This window comes from Vigna angularis, chromosome 5 (assembly GCF_016808095.1).
Source record: "Vigna angularis cultivar LongXiaoDou No.4 chromosome 5, ASM1680809v1, whole genome shotgun sequence".
NCBI classification, from domain to species: Eukaryota; Viridiplantae; Streptophyta; class Magnoliopsida; order Fabales; family Fabaceae; genus Vigna; species Vigna angularis.
In genome coordinates this window covers 37,137,099-37,155,998 of record NC_068974.1, presented here as the reverse complement: position 1 = coordinate 37,155,998, position 18,900 = coordinate 37,137,099, and the positions used below count along the sequence as shown (strand labels likewise).

Here is an 18,900-nt window from a genome sequence, read left to right as displayed (position 1 = left end):
GTTTTAAAAAATTATATACCATACATTTTATAAAAAATATATATAAATATCTTAAATATATTCTCTTTATAAAAATAATACAAATATTATTATTTAATTTTATAAAATAAGATATTGTATTAAATTGTAATTATATTTTTGTAAACACAAATTAATATAATAAATATATTATAAATTTTAAAAATCCTATGCGTTTGAGGAGTACAAATACTAGTTATTAATATAGACTCATGTTTTAATACTCCTCTTTATAAAAAATGATGACTAATTTAATATTTTAATTGATACTTTTTTTTTTCTTGAAAATATCAGAATCAAAGAACGTGCCAGACAAACGCCTACCCATAGCATTGAAGGGGCAACCTCATCTTGAAGGAACCTGTCTATAAAAGCAAGCCACAACACCAACCACTTCTATCATATCACAGTCTCATACCACCACTTACAAACATGGAAGGAAGAGTTTTCACAGAAGAGCAAGAAGCTCTTGTGGTCAAATCATGGGCAGCAATGAAGAAGAATGCTGGAGAACACAGTGTCAAGTTCTTCAAAAAGTAAGCTACACGAATTTCTTCAACTTTTTCAATCACGAACTGCTAATTAGTACAACGCACTGCATCTTTTTCAACAATTGAACTTATCATGACTGATACGAGACTTTGAATTTAACGTCTAGAATATTGGAGATTGCTCCTGCAGCTCGGCCAATGTTCTCGTTCTTGAAAGATTCTAACGTCCCTTTGGAGGAAAACCCGAAGCTGAAGCCCCATGCCATGGCTGTCTTTGTCATGGTAATTTTATCACTTCATTCATTTCATCTTTATCATCACTTCATGCCATGTTGTTTTTGTTATTTCAGACCTGTGACTCGGCTGCTCAACTGAGGAAAGCTGGTAAAGTGACTGTGAGGGAATCAAACTTGAAAAAATTAGGTGCTTCTCATTTTAAAGCCGGTGTTGCACCGGAGCATTTTGAGGTGTGTATATATTCTTAAAACATGAGCATTTTGAGGTATGTGTATATTCTGATTGTTTTAGTTTGTTAAGGTAACAAAAATGGCACTTTTGGAGACAGTAAAAGAAGCAGTGCCTGAAATGTGGTCAGAGGCAATGAAGAATGCGTGGGAAGAAGCTCATGATCAGCTGGCTGATGCCATCATATCTGAAATGAAGCCCTCGTCTTAGATTCTAGTTCCTTTTTCTCGGATTGAATAAGATTGATAAGGTGGTGTTTGTATGGAGAATAATGTATCTTTTTTAAATCTGTAAGGTGATTACTAATAATTGTGGCTTTAAATCAGATCAGAGATTACACAAAATCAGAAACTATTATATATTTAAAACAAAATCATAAGGTTGCATGTATATTTATATTTTGTTGTGCGGATTGCATATCTTTAGGATCGGTAATGTTTATTCGTAAACTAACAGTACAGAAAATGAAGGTGTGCTTGTCTTTTACTGGTAGAATGGGAGAACAGAGAAGGTTTTATTGGAGACAGGGGAAGGGAATAAGAAATTCATCGTAAAAAATATAAATTCTTTTTTATTCTAATATTCAATAGATACAAAACTTTTTTTCATATTTGTGCTCATATGTTTTTTAATTATTTCAATGTTTTTCTAATTTTTTTGATATTAATTAATTAATTTTTACAAAAAATATAATATTATTAAATATTCTATATCAAAAAAAGAATGCATTCAATTTAAAATATTTAAAAATAATAATAATATAACTTAAATAAAAATGAAGGAATCCTATAAATTATTACTCAATTATATATAAATAAAAATTTATAACATAAAAAACATCTAATAAATTTTGAAAACATTAATAAAATAATGTTTAAAAAGTTAAAAAAATATTAAAAGATTATAAAAAACAAATATTTGAATTTAAAAATACTTCAAATAGTTACTTCCTTTATCTAATTATAAAGGTTATAATACATTAAAATTTAACACACTATTATAACTATACAAAGAAAACAAAAATGTAAATTTTATAAATATAAAATAAGTCAAACAATCAAAAGAATTCAAGAAAAAAGTAAGTAAAACAAATTACTAAAAGAATATATATATATATATATATATATATATATATATATATATATATATATATATATATATATATTACAATTATCTAATAAACCATAACTATTTAGTATTTTAAAAAGTAACAGAATAAAGAGAAGTATGAATATTGGGACAAAAACACAACAAATATATACTAATTTCAATCTCTTACTCAATTAAAAAATACATATTACCTATTCTTATATTCATACCTAGTCATTACATGAATTTTTCATCAAAATGTGAACAATCTATTTATCGTTTCTAATTTTTAATTGTAAAAAAATTAGTTTTACTTTGAATTTTGCTTAAAAATTATATATAACTTCTCATTTGACATGGTAAAACAATTCATATTAACTAGATCTGTGTAATAAAATTACATCTTTAATTTTTTTTGTTCATTTAAAGTTTTGAGCTAGTTTTTCATTATAGTTTAATCTTTGATCTTAACAAAAAAAAATATATATATATATAATTGTTAGAACATTTTATTTCCTTTTTCATTCGTTCCTTTCATTGCAACTCATGTCATCGAAAGTTAAAATTACCTTAAAATAACTTTAGTACTTTAGTTTGTTGAGTATAGAAAGAGACACATATCCAATCATATAAATACAATCATATAAGAGAATGATACTACCTTCTATCCAAAACCTTATAATAATAGATTAATGAATTTTTCACTTTTAATAATTGTTCTACTTTTTTATTTTTATTTAATATAAGACTTAGACTTACATTTTGATTTTCAACAATGTTTTCTTAGAATTAAGAAATTGATTAATCTAAAATCAACTTTTGAGTTAAAATGACTTAACTAGTTTTTGTATAGATAAAATGTTATATTGAGTTTTAATATTTTGCGTTAATCTTGTATTTTGCTTTATTTGAAGCAGAAATCTTAAAAACAGAAGTTTCTACTGATACACATAAAAAGCTATATTATTTTTTTACCTATTTAAATCAACATAAAGCATTTTCGTGATACCTGCGTTTGTAGAGTTAACAACCATTATTCATGAAAATTTTAAACAAATATTACTTTACTTCAAAAATGTTTGCTACAATAATTTTATTCAAAATCAATTTTACAAACTGAATAATAAACAAGTTGATAAATTTCTAATTTTTAAAATTTGAGCTAATAAATCAGTTTGTTCAATCAGATGTGTATCGTAAATACAAAATTACATAAAAGAACTGAATTATATCAGTTGTGTGGTGTCTGGTCTCACGAGAATAAACTAATCAACCAGAATGCGCCGCCATAATTGCAGAAGAAAAAAGAAACCGTAGTTGAGGTTGTACTCTTCATCTTTTGGTGTAGTTCTTAAAAGAAAACATGAAAGTTATAAGCAGTTATTATAATATGATCATAAGAGGAAAGAGATAAAAAAATAATGAAGCATATAAGCATAGAATAATTTGATTTGATCTCATCATGGCTTACGTAGGGCATGTTCAGACAAATCAATTCAAGTTCAAATTCAACTACACGATCATGTTGACTGATCAAAACCATGAAGCAGCCCCTGGTTTTTGTGCTCCTAGTATGCCACTTTGCAACCGTACATACCTTCAGATACACCACAAAAGGTGGCATCAACCAAATCTATCCACATATAATCCAAAAAATATGTTGTTTTGGATATATTTTTTACTATTCTGGAAAGCAAATGGACTAAGAAAACATGCAATGGGAATGACTCCACGTTGCAGTGAAAGGCCAACTTCGTTTCAATGAATCCCACTATAAAAGCTTTACCAAAGCAAGCCACAACATCAACAACTTCCACTGCAATCACAATCCTAAACAAATACCTTAGCATACCACACAACATGAACTCCATGGGAAAATGTTTCACGGAAGAGCAAGAAGCTCTGGTGGTGAAATCATGGAACGCGATGAAGAAGAATTCTGGGGAGTTGGGTCTCAAGTTTTTCTTGAAGTAAGCTTCTTCCATTTTTTCAAACTCTCTTGCTTACGTTTTAACTTTATCTCTTTCTCAAATCATTATTCAACTGATATGGCTTCAAACTTGGTAGAATATTTGAGATTGCTCCATCAGCTCAGAAATTGTTCTCATTCTTGAGAGATTCAACCGTTCCTTTGGAGCAAAACCCCAAGCTCAAGCCCCATGCAACGTCTGTCTTTGTAATGGTAAGCTGAAATTAAATTAACACTGAACCAAATCTCCAGTTAATTATTAATTAAACTATTAATGTATTATAGATGCCATGTTTCTTGGTACCACTTTCTTGTTATTGTAGACCTGTGATTCAGCAGTTCAACTGCGGAAAGCTGGGAAAGTCACTGTCAGAGAATCCACCTTGAAAAAATTAGGTGCTACCCATTTTAGAACTGGCGTTGCAAACGAGCATTTTGAGGTATATAATATAATCAACTTTCAATATAAGTATGGTTGACTAATTGAACATTGAAGTAATATATGTGGATAATACTTTTGTAGAAGAGTAATGTATGCAGTTGATTATATATTCTCTCTGGTTTTGTTAAGGTGACAAAGTTTGCACTTTTGGAGACCATAAAAGAAGCTGTACCTGAAATGTGGTCACCAGAGATGAAGAATGCATGGGCAGAAGCTTATGATCAGCTGGTGGATGCCATTAAATCTGAAATGAAACCACCCTCCTCTTAGACAAACAATTCCACACCTGAAGCTTTTCATTCCATCCCTCTGAAACTGAATAAACTTGATGACTGTTTGTGATAATAAAAGTGCCGAGTGTTGGTGCTTTTCTTTTGTGTGAATGTAATGTAGCTATTTAGAAGTTGCTAGGTAGGAAAGTAAGTGTCTGGCATTAATGTAACAGTTCTGAAATTGAAGTTGTCTGAATGAATTATAGCTGTTTGTGGCTTTGTGTACATTTATTTGCTGTGTCTTCCCTGATGAAGGGATAGTAGTTTAGCAATGGAACTTCAATGGGAGTTCACGATGTTTCTTGACATCTTTTTCCAAGCCAAAACAGAGGAACGGTAATCATAACAAGCAAGTTTCTCTTTAATTAAATAACTTTCATTTTTCATTTCTCTCTCTTATTGTTTTTTATTAACCAAGCACATGTATGGGTGTCCTACCCACATGTTAAAAATTTTGTAGAAACAGTATCTCTATGTATCCTTTTTTTTTCTTGAAATAGAACCCACGTGTAAAGAAAGATACATCATTTATCGAAAAAAATGTAGAAATTAATGTCTTTTAAATCTTCTAATTAAGAAATTTTAATTTTAATGTTTATTATTTTTGTTTATTTTAAGTCTTTATGATTGAAGTTGATATGTGAAAAAGGACTGGACAAATAAAATGTTACATCATCATAATATTATATCACATTACGTAGAAGTGTATATAAACAAAGAAAAAAAGGTTTTTTTAAGGAAACTCACAACAAAATCAAAATCAAATCATAAGACCTAAAAGTACCAAAATATAAACAGTATTTAGGTAATTAATGTCATGGAGACTAAATAATAAAACATTTAACCAACTTTTTTTTAATAAAAAAAAGTGTATTAAAGCATCTCTACAGAATAATGTGATCTCAATTAAGTGAGATATGTATGAAGCAACACACCTGAAAAAATTAAATAAAAACCCTAGTTCATGAGGAGGTGCATGTGCATCCAATATAACAAGTTCCCAGATAGAAAAGAAAGTCCTCTCTTTCATCTCATTCATTCAGAGAAAACAAACAATGTTCTGAAAACCTTCAGTGGGATCCACTGAAGTAATGTACATACAGACATACATGCACAGACTCTCAAGTCTGAACAGCAGGGGAAGCATTTGAGAAGATGCAGAAGCATATAAGCATGTGATGTGTACCCATTTGTCCATGCATGTTTGTGCTTTTCTTTCTGTCTCTTATGCTACTCGAATCTGTTTATAATATTTATCATCATACAATTTCATATGGATATTCAACCAGAATCCGAGGCTGAAACTTGATTCCAATTGTATGAATATATCTTGAATTGAAGAACTTTACCAATTAATAACCATCTAGGTCCACATAATTTGGAACATAGTTCTTCTGCTGGCTGCTTTTTCAACCCCTACATCTACTTTGAATAGAATGCAGTTAGTCAAATTTTAAATCTATGTGACGGAATCACTTACGTCATATATGTATACATACCTAACATACATAACAAGATTATTGTTTATGATATTGAGTGAGGAAATCCAACATGAATATTTCTTTCATCAATTAGAATATTATATGTATGGTCTTCTTTCATAAATAAATACAACAGACACGAACGAGTTTATTAAAACCATGATCATTGCAAAGTGCTAAAGCACAACAACTTAAATTCAATTATCTCAAGAAGCTGATGTACAGACATATAGACAACCCAATAGGTCAAAAAATTTAAGTCTAGATAACTATTTGACAAAAAATGATTATTAGCCAGAATAGGTTCTAGCATACAGATTTCATTTCTGGCTTATAATTATGAAGTCTCGTCCATTTCACATGAGTACTCTCCAGAGTAGGAATTGATCGATAATCTGGTCTTCGTCATCTTAATTCCCTTGAAAATGTTAACTTTCAATTCAACCATCATATGTAATTCTTCGTTGTATTTCATGAAAGTTTCTGCAGAACTTCGAAACTGCCAGTCTTCAACATATCTAGCTTGTCTCTTGACTTCACCATCAACATCCAGCAGATAAATCCTCAGATTTCACAACACGTGTGAAGATATCACACATGCAATTTCCAAACCCACTTTCCAAAATCTAATGGGAATAGCCCAGAGAAACGTTTGAAAGTGTAGGATGCGTACGGAATTTCTTTTGTGGATTAGCTTTCAAGATTGGGTAGTTAGGTGTTGCAGTTGAAGCTAGAGCTGCATTAGCCTTGATGGCTAGTGCCCCCAGGTCCTGAAGAGAGAGTGGAACACGGGATTTGGAAAGTGGTACGAGGAAGTATATGAGACCCAAGTGAAGATCTTCCGTTGGAGACACAGGAAGCATTGGTGATCCAACATACATGGTTTCTGAGCAGCAGATGTAGCAGTTTGGGTTCTCAGACAAGACATGCCATGCCTTAATTGGCTCCTTCAGTTGCTCCAACCTTCCATCTATTTTCACTATGTTCACCATGGATTGCCAACTCTGGTTTCCGCCTTTGACTGAGTATTCAGTAGATGTGCAGATTCCCATGCTGTTCTTCGTTCTTCCGTGCTAGAAACTTGGAGAAAAGTGTTGTGGATACTAGTTTTTCTGTGAAGGAATTGGGGAGAGTTGGTGGTGGTATTTATAAGCAAAGAGGAAAAAGAGAAGAACTTGAACGAATGAGACATAATTGTTGGATTAATATTATTATAATAAGAAAAGTAATGCAAGAAAAGCACGGAAACTGATAGGAAGGTATATTAGCCTTGAACATGCTTCTTCGTAGCTTCCTTTGTACTGTGCAGGTAACGAAACCTATGCACAGTTGTTATGTCGTGCGTAAGTGCTTTTGTCCTCAAAGGTTATGGTCCCGTTTTCCACATGTCGTCAAGGGAAACTAATCATGGCTTCAACGTCATCTTTTATTGTTCAACAACGACAGGAGAAAAAAATATCAGATTGGAGGTACAAAGTATAATTATTATTTTTTCTTGTAGTTCTTGTTTACAGACAAAAGTTTAGGTTAAAACTGCAGTACTTACGTAGGAAGGAGTAATTATAATAAAATTTGATTAGCATAAATCGAGGTTGTTTGGATTGAAGATTTGTCTTCTGATTGCATTGATGAGTTAGTGTTGTATAAAATGATATAGATGATAGAAAAAGTTACTAGTATATATTATTGGTAATGATATGGGAAATAGTGTTGTTGGGAATAATTTCCTTGCAGATGAGGAAGATGAATGAACGGATGAGAGTGGTGAAAATGACCTGAAAAAAGAAAAGCATGTAAAGTTTGAAGTCTTGGAGAGTGTGTTTGTGTGTGTGGTTGGAAGCATCACTGAATTTTCTGTGATGATACGTATTTTGTTTTCACATGACTCCTAACATTGCATGGGTGAGAGCTTCTTTTTCATCAGAAATCATCTTTTTCCCGTTACTGTTTCCACTTTCCACTGTTAGCATTCCCTTTTTTCCTCTCTTTTCTTCTATATTTGTATCATCTTCAACAATCATTAATAAGTTCTTTCACACAACATATAAGCCATTATCAATCAATCAATAAATATATATATATATATATTAAAAGTAAACAATAATAAGTTAAATAAATAATTTAGCTCGAATTTTTTTATATGTTAAAAATAATCAATCAAACAATAAGTTAATTAAAAAATCAATAAAACAAGTAAGTTATAATTGATTTCATTAAGTCATTTAAAATTTACTATTATTACAGATTTATCATTTACTGCTAAAAATTGTAAAATAATAATTAAAACAGAAATCAAGTAAAAAAAAATAAAAAGATATTTATCGATTGAAATTAATCAACTTATTTTATTTAATATAGTTAAATTAATTGTTTGGTTATGAAAAAAAAAAGTTGTATTAAAGTTATTATTGTTATAGTAGATTAAGATATAAAAATAGTGATTATCATTCTGTAATTATATCGTTCTTAATTTATTTCGTTTAATGAAAATAATTGGTTTTCAAAGAATGACAATAAAGTGTGACTGTCTTAGATATAAAAGCACTAATTTTCTGCTTTCTGAAGCAGTTTTAATTTTCCTATGCATCAAGAAAAATATAAATAAAATAAATTACATAAAATAAACTTATCTTTTATACAAATAAAATTTAAACGTGAAGTAAACCACATAAACTTCTCACTGTTAGTATAATTTTGTATCTAAATAAGTTAATAATTTAACAGTATTTTTCTTCGTTAAACAAGTTTATTTATATTATTTTAATGAAGATGGAATTAGATTATCAAGTCGTAATTAATTTTAAGAGTAATCTTATTTAAATGAAGATATTAGATGATGTGAGTTGATATTAGATAAACCGTCTGGATTTTGTAACATACAAATTTAAAATCTAAAAGGTGCATTTTTTTTATACTTAATTTATTTTTTAAAAGAAATAATCTTTCCCACAAAATTTCTCGACAATTTTACGAATTTATTTTTTAAATTTCCTGCAAAATTATTTTTTATATTTTATTCAGAGGCGATTCAAAGAGAAATCTAAAGTAATTTAAGAATAAAATATATTTTTCTTATAAGCTTAAAACAATTAGTATTAAAAAGAAAAAATTAAACTTTTTTTAAGCATAAAGCAGTTAATACTTACAATAAAATATAAAAATTTTTTAGACCTTGTAAGGGTTTTATTAAACGATTTATAATAGAAGGAAAAGTAATTGAGATACATTATAATTCTTATGAATACTCTTCCTAGATGAAATTCTAGATGAAATTGAAAATTATCTAAAAGAGAAACTTAATCACAGGTTATCAGAAAAAAAAAAGTCAACTAGTCATTATTGTTACTCGTTTCAGTACTAAGGCGACATTTCAACGAGAACATATGAACAAAAAAAGGAATATTTGAAATTATTTCCAGCGTGTTTCTTTATAAACGCGGAAAGATAGAGAAAAAAACAAAAAATTACAAATTAAGTGCATAGATTGAGGATCTAATAAGGAAAGAAAATAGACAAAAAGAAAAAGAAACTACCTGGTAAACAAGAGATAATAAATTATGTCTTTCACATAATTTTGTTATTATTGTTAATACTATAATAAAATAAATAAATAAAAAATTAAATTAACCTATAAAATTTTATACATTTTTTTAATTATATTAATATATAAAAATATTATTCTCTTATATCAATTAAATCATTTCCAAACCTTTTGTTCACTTTCTTTTCCACTTTTTCATCTCAACAACTTTACTTTATACTTTATTTTTCTTTTCAATCTGAAAAAGAACATTGAAATATAATTTATTTTAATATACTTTATTATTGATTTAATACAATATATTTTGTTAGTATTATTACTTTTACAAACAATTCGTTTTTACACTCTTTCTTTAATTTAAATAAAGCATCATTTGAAAAACAAATCAATTTTTAAAAAATAAAAGTAATGTAAAATTTTTTAGTTAAAATATTTATGCGCATTAATAAAATCTATAACATATGTTAATTATATATTGTCTTTTCTTAAAAAAATGACGAAATTACAGAACTTTAATTTCTAAAATAAATGTTTTCCAATTTAATATTTTTAAAATAAACTATTATTTTGTTTATTACTTATAAATAATCTTAAATATATTTTTAGTAACGATAAAATAACTATAAACTTAATCTATAACACGAGAAAAGTGACACATATTCCATTTTTGTGTGTGCATAATATAAAGAATTGATAAAAAAAATCAAAATAATAACTAATTTTAAGAAATTGCAAGGAAAAAATTACAAGTAAAATTTGTTCCCTAAAGTATAGAAAAAGTACAGAAAATTGATGGAAAAAGTTAAGGACCAACATGAAGGGTGAAGAATAAGATTTAGAATTTTTGAAAAGTTAAAAGAATATTTTTGGGTTTAAAATAAATAAATATAGGGGGAGTATAAATAATGAAAGCCCTACTTGAGGTGGGTTCATTTCAAGTCCAGAGCAGCACATATAGGCCCAACATGTTTCCGAATTGGACCTTCTCTTTGCAACAAAACTTAACTAGGGACTTCTTCCTGCACCACATCGTTTTCTTCCTGCACCTTCAATGTTTTTATAATGGCCGAAAAACCCTTTTGACTTTGACTGGATTGTGGAGGAGGGGTGTAGGTTTTTGTCAGGTGTAATGGAGTCACACCGGAGTGCAAATTGTGGTGAAGGATATCAAGTCCGATGAGAAAGACCGAATTGCAGTTTACATAACGTTAATATAATTTTAACAGAAATTTAATGTTAATCTAATGAAAATATCTAATTAAATTATATTAGTAGACTAAAAGATTAAATTAAACCAAATAAATATTAAAATAGAATTTGTTATAAGAATTAAAACATCAAAATAAAATTTTAGCCTAAATATAATAGAAGACAAGCAAATAGAGGATAAAAAACAGAGTCTATTCAGATTAACAACAGCATCATCAGAACCACGATAAATTTAAAGCAGTGAAGTGAAGTTTACAACCTTAAAAGTTACTAAAGTGATAGACTATGTTCCCTGTCGTGGCCATCAAGCCCTTGACATGAAGGACCCCACAATGCCTGCAATGAGAGCCGTTGGATCTCCCAACACAGCTGATATCACAATCTGCACAGCCAAACCAGCAATTTCACAGCACTTCTTCACCTTCCCTTTACTCCTCCTACTGCTATGAGGAGTGTAGAGTGTGTTCCTCAGACTAGGAATGTTGCTATCAACATTCCTTCCTTTGCAGCGTCCGACATACACCTCGTGCCAATTCTCCACCAACATCTCCCTCACACACGCCACATGCAGATTGTAGTTCTTGCACTTCGATCTGTAACTCCAGCTACGCCCTTTTCTGCCACAACGGTGACAGGGTGAGCTAACTTTTCTGTACAAGTAAAGCTTCACTTCGCCATCATCAAGAACCATTGGTAGCTTGGCACAACAAGGGTGGAGGTCGAAGCCGCATGCTTTGCAGTGGTACACGAAGCCACTCACGTCCTTCTCGCATGCGTTGCAGTAACGGGGTGTGTCTCCTGGAGGTTTGGACATGAACTGGAAGGTGCATTTGGTGTAGAAAGGGTGGAACAAAGTGGGAGAGGTTATCATGGCACAGTGCATGTGAAGGTCGAAGTCACAGATGGAGCATTTGTAACGCGACCCTATGCCTACTTCCTTGCAGCCGTCACATTTGAAGGGGAATTCTGAGTACTCAAATCTCAGCTTGTGTTGTGGGTGGCTGAAATGGGATATCTCACTGTATTTCATGGTTGGTTGTGTATGAAATATCGTATACGAGGCTTTGATGTGATGAAAATGGAAAATGATGTAGCATGCGTTTTGACATTAAGGGTATTTATATGGGAGAGGGTGAGCGGTGTGGATTTCTGTTGCATGAGGGGTAATTAAAGACATTTGAGAGATCATAGCTTTCCTTTGAGTTTTGGGTTGAGTTTGGCTTATGGCAGAAGCAATTGAAAAGGAATTATGCCTCCTCCGAAGATGGTGGTGATGGTGTTAAATACAGACTTCATTGGAATCACCACGTCAACGGGAAGGAAAAGAGCTAGACATAAGGCATATTGTGCTGTGCCCACCACAGAATATATACCAGTTTTTATTTTTATTATTATCATTTATACTTTAGTTCACAGCCTAACCTGCTATAGTCTCTGCATAATTTAACAACTGCTTCATCACTAATTGGTTATCATGTTCTGCATGCAGATCAAGTACAAAATAAAATCAGTGTGTTTTATAACTTGTATAAAACATGAAGATAATATTGCAATCTAGGGACTTCTTTTTCAGTACATTACAGAATAAGAATTTTAGCATCTATCGAATTGGGTTGAAATGGAATTAATGTATTGCTTGGCAATATTTTAGTGTCTAAATGAGGTGGTTCAGATAACTTCGGTATTGATTGAAGTTTGGTCTGTGTTTTCAACGTACGCAAAGAATCAGAGGCTTTGTTTTGGATATATATAATTGGATTTGTTTAGGTGAAAGCTAAGGATGATTGAGAATCACGGGCACGCAGGCGTCTTCCTGATTGAAGTTATGAAACAAAAAGAAATGGAACTGGGGAATAAATGCCTTCTCATAATTATTAGTAGTTTCGAACCTTCTAATCTTGAGTCCACTCGGTTATAGCCAGCAAAGAAATTATGCTTGATTTAAAGTGTTATCCATTTGTGTCTTCACCAAGAATGCTAATGACCCATGATGCAATTTTGAGGAACTGATTCTGGGATAGTTCTTATACTTTAATATCTGTAGTACATGACAAGTTGGAGTATGAGGTTATGGGATTTTCTTAGCAAAGCATTACCATCACCAATTCATAAAGGCGTTTATTGGAAGCTGCACAGTGATTGAAACGTGTTACAATGTGATAGATGTTTCAGTGGTAGAGAAGAACTTATGCCACATACCCTTTGTCAATTGCATTGCTTCTTAGTTCGTGAGGAACAGATGCTAGAAGAATTATAACCAACCCAGTTGAACAATAATGACGAAATCCTACTTTGATCCTTTTTCTATCCTTTAATTTTTTGACCATTTTTCTTTTTGTTTCTTTTACCACCGAAACAAACATCTGGAATCTTTAGTTATTTTGTTGATAACTTTCTCTGTTCAATTCTGCTACAGCAATGGTACTAGCATGATCTTCATCTAAAGTGAAAAGCTTAATATGATTCTCTTTCTGGTCTCTGTTATTGGTGCTGATCTATGGTTTGTCCTTATCAACTATGAAATTATTCCTTCCAACTTCCCTCTCTAAGCCTTTCAAACTAATCACCTTTGGCAATTGATAAAAAAAAAAAGTATCAATCAACACTTCATAATATTAGAACAAGGAAGTCCCAAGGCCTAAGCAATTTAAGATAAAAGAATAGTTCTGATTAGTGTTTTGCTTCAGCTTTTTGGTCAAAGCATCTGCTTTTGGTTTCACATCCATGTTTAATTAGGGAAATTTGATTCCCGTTAGAACATAAGACCTTCACAAAATGGTAGTAATTATTGATTTTTTTTTTGCTACTGCTAAAGAAAGTCTTCTACTTCCATAAAGCTTAGTTTTTTATCCTTTTCTTATTCCAATCATTGCCCATTCAATAAATTTGTTACTTGCTGCAGTGAATACCTCTACTGGATCTATATAGTAGTTTTACTTTTTCCCAAATAAAATAACTATAATAAAAATGACATCTTTTTTATGGAAAACGATTTTTCAGATCAGAGAAGAGAATGGCGATTCAAGTCCTTGAACAGTTTTCGCAAACACTGAGACCCAAAGCATGGACTCGGTTTTTTTCTTCATCTTGTTCAAACCATGACTCCCAGAGTTTAGTAACAAACGTGGTTACAATCCTTATCAATCACCGTTCCAAGTCACGGTGGAGCAATCTCCGTTCAGCGTGTCCCAACGGCATAGACCCCCATGAGTTTTCCCAAATTACCCTCCACCTCAAGAACAAACCCCAACTCGCCCTTCGCTTCTTCTTATGGACCAAATCCAAATCCCTCTGCCACCACAACCTCGCCTCTTACGCTTCCATCGTCCACCTCCTTGCGCGCGCGCGCCTCTCCTCACACGCTTACCACCTCATCCGAACGGCACTTCGCGTTTCCGACCAAACCGACGACCTAAATTGTCGTTTTGCCTCGCCGTCTCTGAACCTTTTCGAAACCCTCGTTAAGACCTATCGGGATTCTGGCTCCGCTCCCTTCGTCTTCGATTTGTTGATCAAGGCGTGTTTGGATTCCAGAAAGGTTGATCCTTCTATTGAGATCGTTAGAATGTTGCTCTCTCGCGGGATTAGCCCTAAAGTTAGCACCTTGAATTCTTTGATTACTGGGGTTTGTAGAAGTCGAGGGGTGGATGCAGGGTATGCAATTTACCGCGAGTTCTTTCGGTTGGATGAGGAAAAGAATGAAATTTCGAGAAGGGGTTGTGGTTTAAGAGTCACACCCAACGTCCATACTTATAATGAGTTGATGCTGTGCTGTTACCAAGATGGTTTGGTGGAAAGGATGGAGGAACTTTGGCATGAAATGAGAAGTAACTGTAAACCCAATGCTTATAGCTATAGTGTGTTGATGGCCATTTTTTGTGAGGAAGGGAGGATGGGGTATGCAGAAAAGTTGTGGGAAGAAATGAAAAATGAGAAAATGGAGCCTGATGTTGTTAGTTATAATACTATTATTGGTGGGTTTTGCAAGATTGGAGATGTTGTTAGGGCTGAAGAGTTTTTCAGGGAAATGGAATTGGCGAGTGTTGAAGCCACTGCTTCAACTTATGAGCATCTTGTGAAGGGATATTTCAGTGTTGGGGATGTTGATGCAGCTGTTCTGGTTTATGAGGATATGTCTAGGAGGGACTTAAGGCCTGATGCTTCAACCCTTGACATGATGGTTAGGTTGCTTTGCGATAAGGGTAGGGTTCAGGAAGCTCTGGAGTTTGTGAGGCGCGCAGTTAGTAAATTTGATTTAATTCCAAGGGAAAAGACTTATGAGGTGTTGATAAAGGGACTGTGTTTTGAGGGGAGAATGGAAGAAGCGTTGAAGCTTCAGGCAGAGATGGTAGGAAAAGGTTTCCAACCGAAATCTGAAGTTTATGGTGCTTTTGTTGATGGATACATTCGACAAGGGAACGAAGAAATGACAAGAGCTTTGAGGAAAGAAATGCTCCAAAATGGGATACAGAGCTAAATGAACAACTTTAGTAGTTTGCCTCATCCAGTGAAAATGATTTTCTAGTAAGGTTTTGAGGCCATCAATGAAAGAACTATATCCTGATCTGTTTTTGTTCTCAGGCTCCATTCATAATGGCGGTTCTCTATCGATAATCAGTTTGCCAAAAACTGACCGCTATAATTTTGACCGATATCTATATTCTGTATAATTGAATGTGCTATTTACTTTTTATCTTTAATTGAAAATTTCAATTTTATGCTGTTTCAAGATTGGTCAAGACATAAAACTTTAGCAGTTCACGATCATATAATAATTTCTCGAACTTAATATAGATGGCATTATTCCCCGAAACAACGCAGCCAATTAAACTCAAGTCTTGCACACTTTCTATGAAGTTTTGTTCTTAGCGAATCGGATGCAGTTAACTCCATTAACTTGTGTATATTCCCACGGTTTTGAATGTAAAAAGCTGGGTTTTTTAATGGTACATATCAGGGAATGACAATAAGTCAATGCACACACACACTGGCTTGATAAAAACCAGTATACTCGTGTCAGTAGTACTTCAATTTAATGTGTTCAATTCTGAAGCTTGCTTTGGTGTTTTTATAAAAGTAATGAAGAAGAAAGGCCATATTTGTGATCTGGTTTCAGTTCAGGATGAAGCTGTACTTCGAAAATTTAACTGTTTATTTTGTTTGTTGGTTCTGTATATCACCGCAAATTCTCAACAAGGCCACCAGAGGACTCGGGGGCAAGTGTTGATGGTGAAATACATGATAAGTGTTCAACTCCTGTACGGGGAAGGGAATTACCAAACAGCAGAACTGCAGTGTGCCATCTTTACATGTTAGTATTTTACAATCTTGTATCTGCTATGAAGTTGAGCGTGAGATTCATTGGACTCAAGGGGTACTTTGCTCCTGTGTAAAGTTTAACATTTAGCTTCTATGGAACTTCTCCAAACAAACTTTTGTAGTTATAAATATACATCATTTAAAATCCTGCACCGGGTATTTTACATGACAGAGGAAATTGCATTACAAATAATGATTAATCTAATGATTCTACAGGGGAAGTAAATGAGAATCACAAAGAGGGTAATAGCCAAAGGTTAAATAGAGAGGATGCCAAAGATAGAAACCATGACAAGAAGGCCATAATTGCAGATATCCTGTACCTGCTGCAGAGCTTTGGAGGGCAAAAAGAGCCGTGAGTGTTGAGCAGAAGATCCACAACACTAGCTGTTGAGGAAGCTGCTGCTAGTGTGAGGGTTGATAGTACCTATAGCAAAAGAACTGAAGTCACGAACAGACGGTTGCCATTATCTATCTACATCAACTGATACATAGCACCTGGATCAGAAACTACATACCCAATCTCCCACAACAATAATCAGCAGAATTCCTGGTTGACGAATGGGGCATTTGAGCAGAATCGAATATCCATCTACTAGTGCTAATGTGAAACTCCACGGTATGACCAACCCCATAATTGTAACCAAATAGCTTGGACATGGATAGTAAACACAAAAATAAACCAGTTGATTAACAGAAGAATCAACAAATTCGATTGTACTAATGATGTCTGCTCAGCCCCTAGCATTTAAGTGATGCAAATAACAGAAGCAGGATATTTAACAGATATAAGAGAACATTATCAATAAAAGGTTCAAATGTGCTGACAACCTGAACTGCGGCTTTGTTGTGTAAGTGGAGAGACGAGAAAAAGTAATTCCAGTAAAACGTAGGATTTTGTAGTCAAAAACCTTCCGTAAAAAACTAATAAAACGACTTTCTAGCTGAAATTATTTGCTCTCCAGGAGAAAACATTATTATAATTTCAGAATAAATTTTAGACATATAGAGTCCTACACTCTTGTGTTGTTTCCCACTAATTGGATCAACAAAGATCACTCTGATGCCAATTCATTGTACTGACAAGTTCTTGACACTATATGTGAACAGAGTTTTTCTGCTAATTCATTAGATCATTCTATAGAATACAGGTTTTTATTACCAAATTGTTCGTATTAAAGAAATGTCAATAGAACAATGAAATGCAGCATCCTTCTGTTTCATCGCTGGGAGCAAAACAACAGTCAAAGGGTGTAGGAAATTTAAAGGTAAATAATTGAATCCTCTCAGCCAGTCTATAGAGAAATGACATAGCTACAGTGAAGCTACCTGTTCTTAATGAGTTGAATTGTCTAATCCTAGAGGGACATTACTTAGGAGTTAATCATTTGTAAAATATTCACCAGTATCATCCTTGGCCTCAAATAAATCACCTTTTTCTATTCTAGAGCTCAAACTCAGTGCTAGATTATATAGAATAACATATATATGGAAGAAAAGGGTAGAGAAGCTAAAACATTGCATGCAGAATGTCAGGGAGAAATCCTTTTAGAAAATCAAGCCAGAAAAACCAGAGCAACATAATGGCAAACATCAACTACCCTTTGAGATCAGAATATCAGCAAAGTGAGGGGTGCAAGTAAAAGATAAAAGAAAGGTACCAGAAAGCCGTGTAGCTGTAGAATTCAACCCCAAAAGACATGAAGAGAAGGGAAGCAGATGAGAACATGGTCTGGCCCATTCTCAGACTGAAGCTAGCGGTTGTGCCCAAGGAGCCAGGTACTTCATCCATTAACTCAGTACATGGGATGTACAAAATCTATTTATGGACTTTCCTCTTTCCTTGCGATATTCTTCTATCATATTTGTTCTTCAAGATCATACCAAACTCGTCTTGTGATCATTGTTTACTTCTTTCAGCTGAAACCATCTAGTGGTACAAAAACATTCTCTAAAGTAGATAAGAACTCCCAAGCTTGTATGAAATTCTTGGCCCCTTATCTCCCCTTGTGTAGAGATTGAAACAAGCCAAGGAAGAAAAGAAAGAAAATCCAATATGTAATAAGCACGTGGGTTGCCCTTTATGACAACGAAAACCTTTCTCTTCCAAATAGAAACTTCAAGATAGAATTTAGGCAAGTTTATGTTAGGTGCAAGTTTGGACTATGTGCATAGACTTTTTCTGTCTGCTGATTGAACAATAATGCTGTTGTTTTAATTAAGATGATGGTGTTGACACATGGGCTACTTCGCCATTCGGTGCCGCTAAATATTTGAGGCTCCTTTGACAGGACTTCAAATGGGATGAGTTCTAACTCTTCTGTTTATAGCAGAACAGAAACGTTTTTGCCTTCTCCACTCTGACCTCATCATGATGGAAAGAAGAGTGTAAAATATTTTGAGATACATTCAAAAGGGTTATCAAAAGATGCGTTTTTTTGCTTAAAGATTTGGTTCTTTTTTCCATTGGGAAATTTTGTTATATTATTTTGTATGGTTTTGAACGGTCGTTACTCTTTCTTAATAGGGACCAGACAAGACAAGAGATGCATCTGTGTCCAAAATGAATTTATGAATGGAATGACTAGCGGCAGGTTGTGTGCC

General features: G+C 32.8%; 6 protein-coding genes across 8 annotated transcripts; 3 read left to right on the top strand and 3 right to left on the bottom strand.

Annotated features, from left to right (window-relative positions):
- The first annotated feature begins 397 nt into the window (after positions 1-397).
- On the top strand, positions 398-1,318 carry LOC108340569 (hemoglobin-2). The gene is made up of 4 exons (XM_017578040.2): positions 398-554; positions 677-791; positions 860-976; positions 1,047-1,318. The coding sequence occupies exons 1-4, from the start codon at positions 451-453 to the stop codon at positions 1,182-1,184; spliced, it is 474 nt and encodes a 157-aa protein (XP_017433529.1). The 5' UTR covers positions 398-450; the 3' UTR covers positions 1,185-1,318.
- A 2,391-nt stretch (positions 1,319-3,709) lies between these two features.
- LOC108340568 (non-symbiotic hemoglobin 1) lies at positions 3,710-4,968 on the top strand. Its single transcript, XM_017578039.2, has 4 exons — positions 3,710-4,033; positions 4,131-4,245; positions 4,356-4,472; positions 4,604-4,968. The coding sequence occupies exons 1-4, from the start codon at positions 3,825-3,827 to the stop codon at positions 4,742-4,744; spliced, it is 582 nt and encodes a 193-aa protein (XP_017433528.1). The 5' UTR covers positions 3,710-3,824; the 3' UTR covers positions 4,745-4,968.
- A 1,422-nt stretch (positions 4,969-6,390) lies between these two features.
- On the bottom strand, positions 6,391-7,406 carry LOC108339750 (uncharacterized). Its single transcript, XM_017576950.2, has one exon. The coding sequence runs from the start codon at positions 7,277-7,279 to the stop codon at positions 6,854-6,856; it is 426 nt and encodes a 141-aa protein (XP_017432439.1). The 5' UTR covers positions 7,280-7,406; the 3' UTR covers positions 6,391-6,853.
- Positions 7,407-11,127: 3,721 nt separating this feature from the next.
- On the bottom strand, positions 11,128-13,997 carry LOC108339974 (uncharacterized). Its single transcript, XM_017577208.2, has one exon. It carries the CDS (start codon positions 12,005-12,007, stop codon positions 11,282-11,284), a length of 726 nt encoding a protein of 241 aa, XP_017432697.1. The 5' UTR covers positions 12,008-13,997; the 3' UTR covers positions 11,128-11,281.
- On the top strand, positions 13,991-15,454 carry LOC108339460 (pentatricopeptide repeat-containing protein At2g15980). Its single transcript, XM_017576587.1, has one exon. It carries the CDS (start codon positions 13,991-13,993, stop codon positions 15,452-15,454), a length of 1,464 nt encoding a protein of 487 aa, XP_017432076.1.
- A 654-nt stretch (positions 15,455-16,108) lies between these two features.
- LOC108340719 (CASP-like protein 5C1) lies at positions 16,109-18,700 on the bottom strand. Of its 3 annotated transcripts, none has more exons than XM_017578256.2 (4): positions 17,958-18,700; positions 16,815-16,947; positions 16,620-16,723; positions 16,109-16,362 (listed from the first exon to the last, which is right to left on the bottom strand). In XM_017578256.2, exons 1-4 carry the CDS (start codon positions 18,086-18,088, stop codon positions 16,290-16,292), a joined length of 441 nt encoding a protein of 146 aa, XP_017433745.1. In that variant the 5' UTR covers positions 18,089-18,700; the 3' UTR covers positions 16,109-16,289. The 3 variants fall into 3 exon arrangements, with proteins under 3 accessions (XP_017433745.1, XP_017433746.1, XP_017433744.1); XM_017578257.2 differs by having other exon boundaries at positions 16,311-16,443; XM_017578255.2 differs by lacking the exon at positions 16,109-16,362 and having other exon boundaries at positions 16,450-16,723; positions 17,958-18,688.
- Between the last annotated feature and the right edge of the window lie 200 nt (positions 18,701-18,900).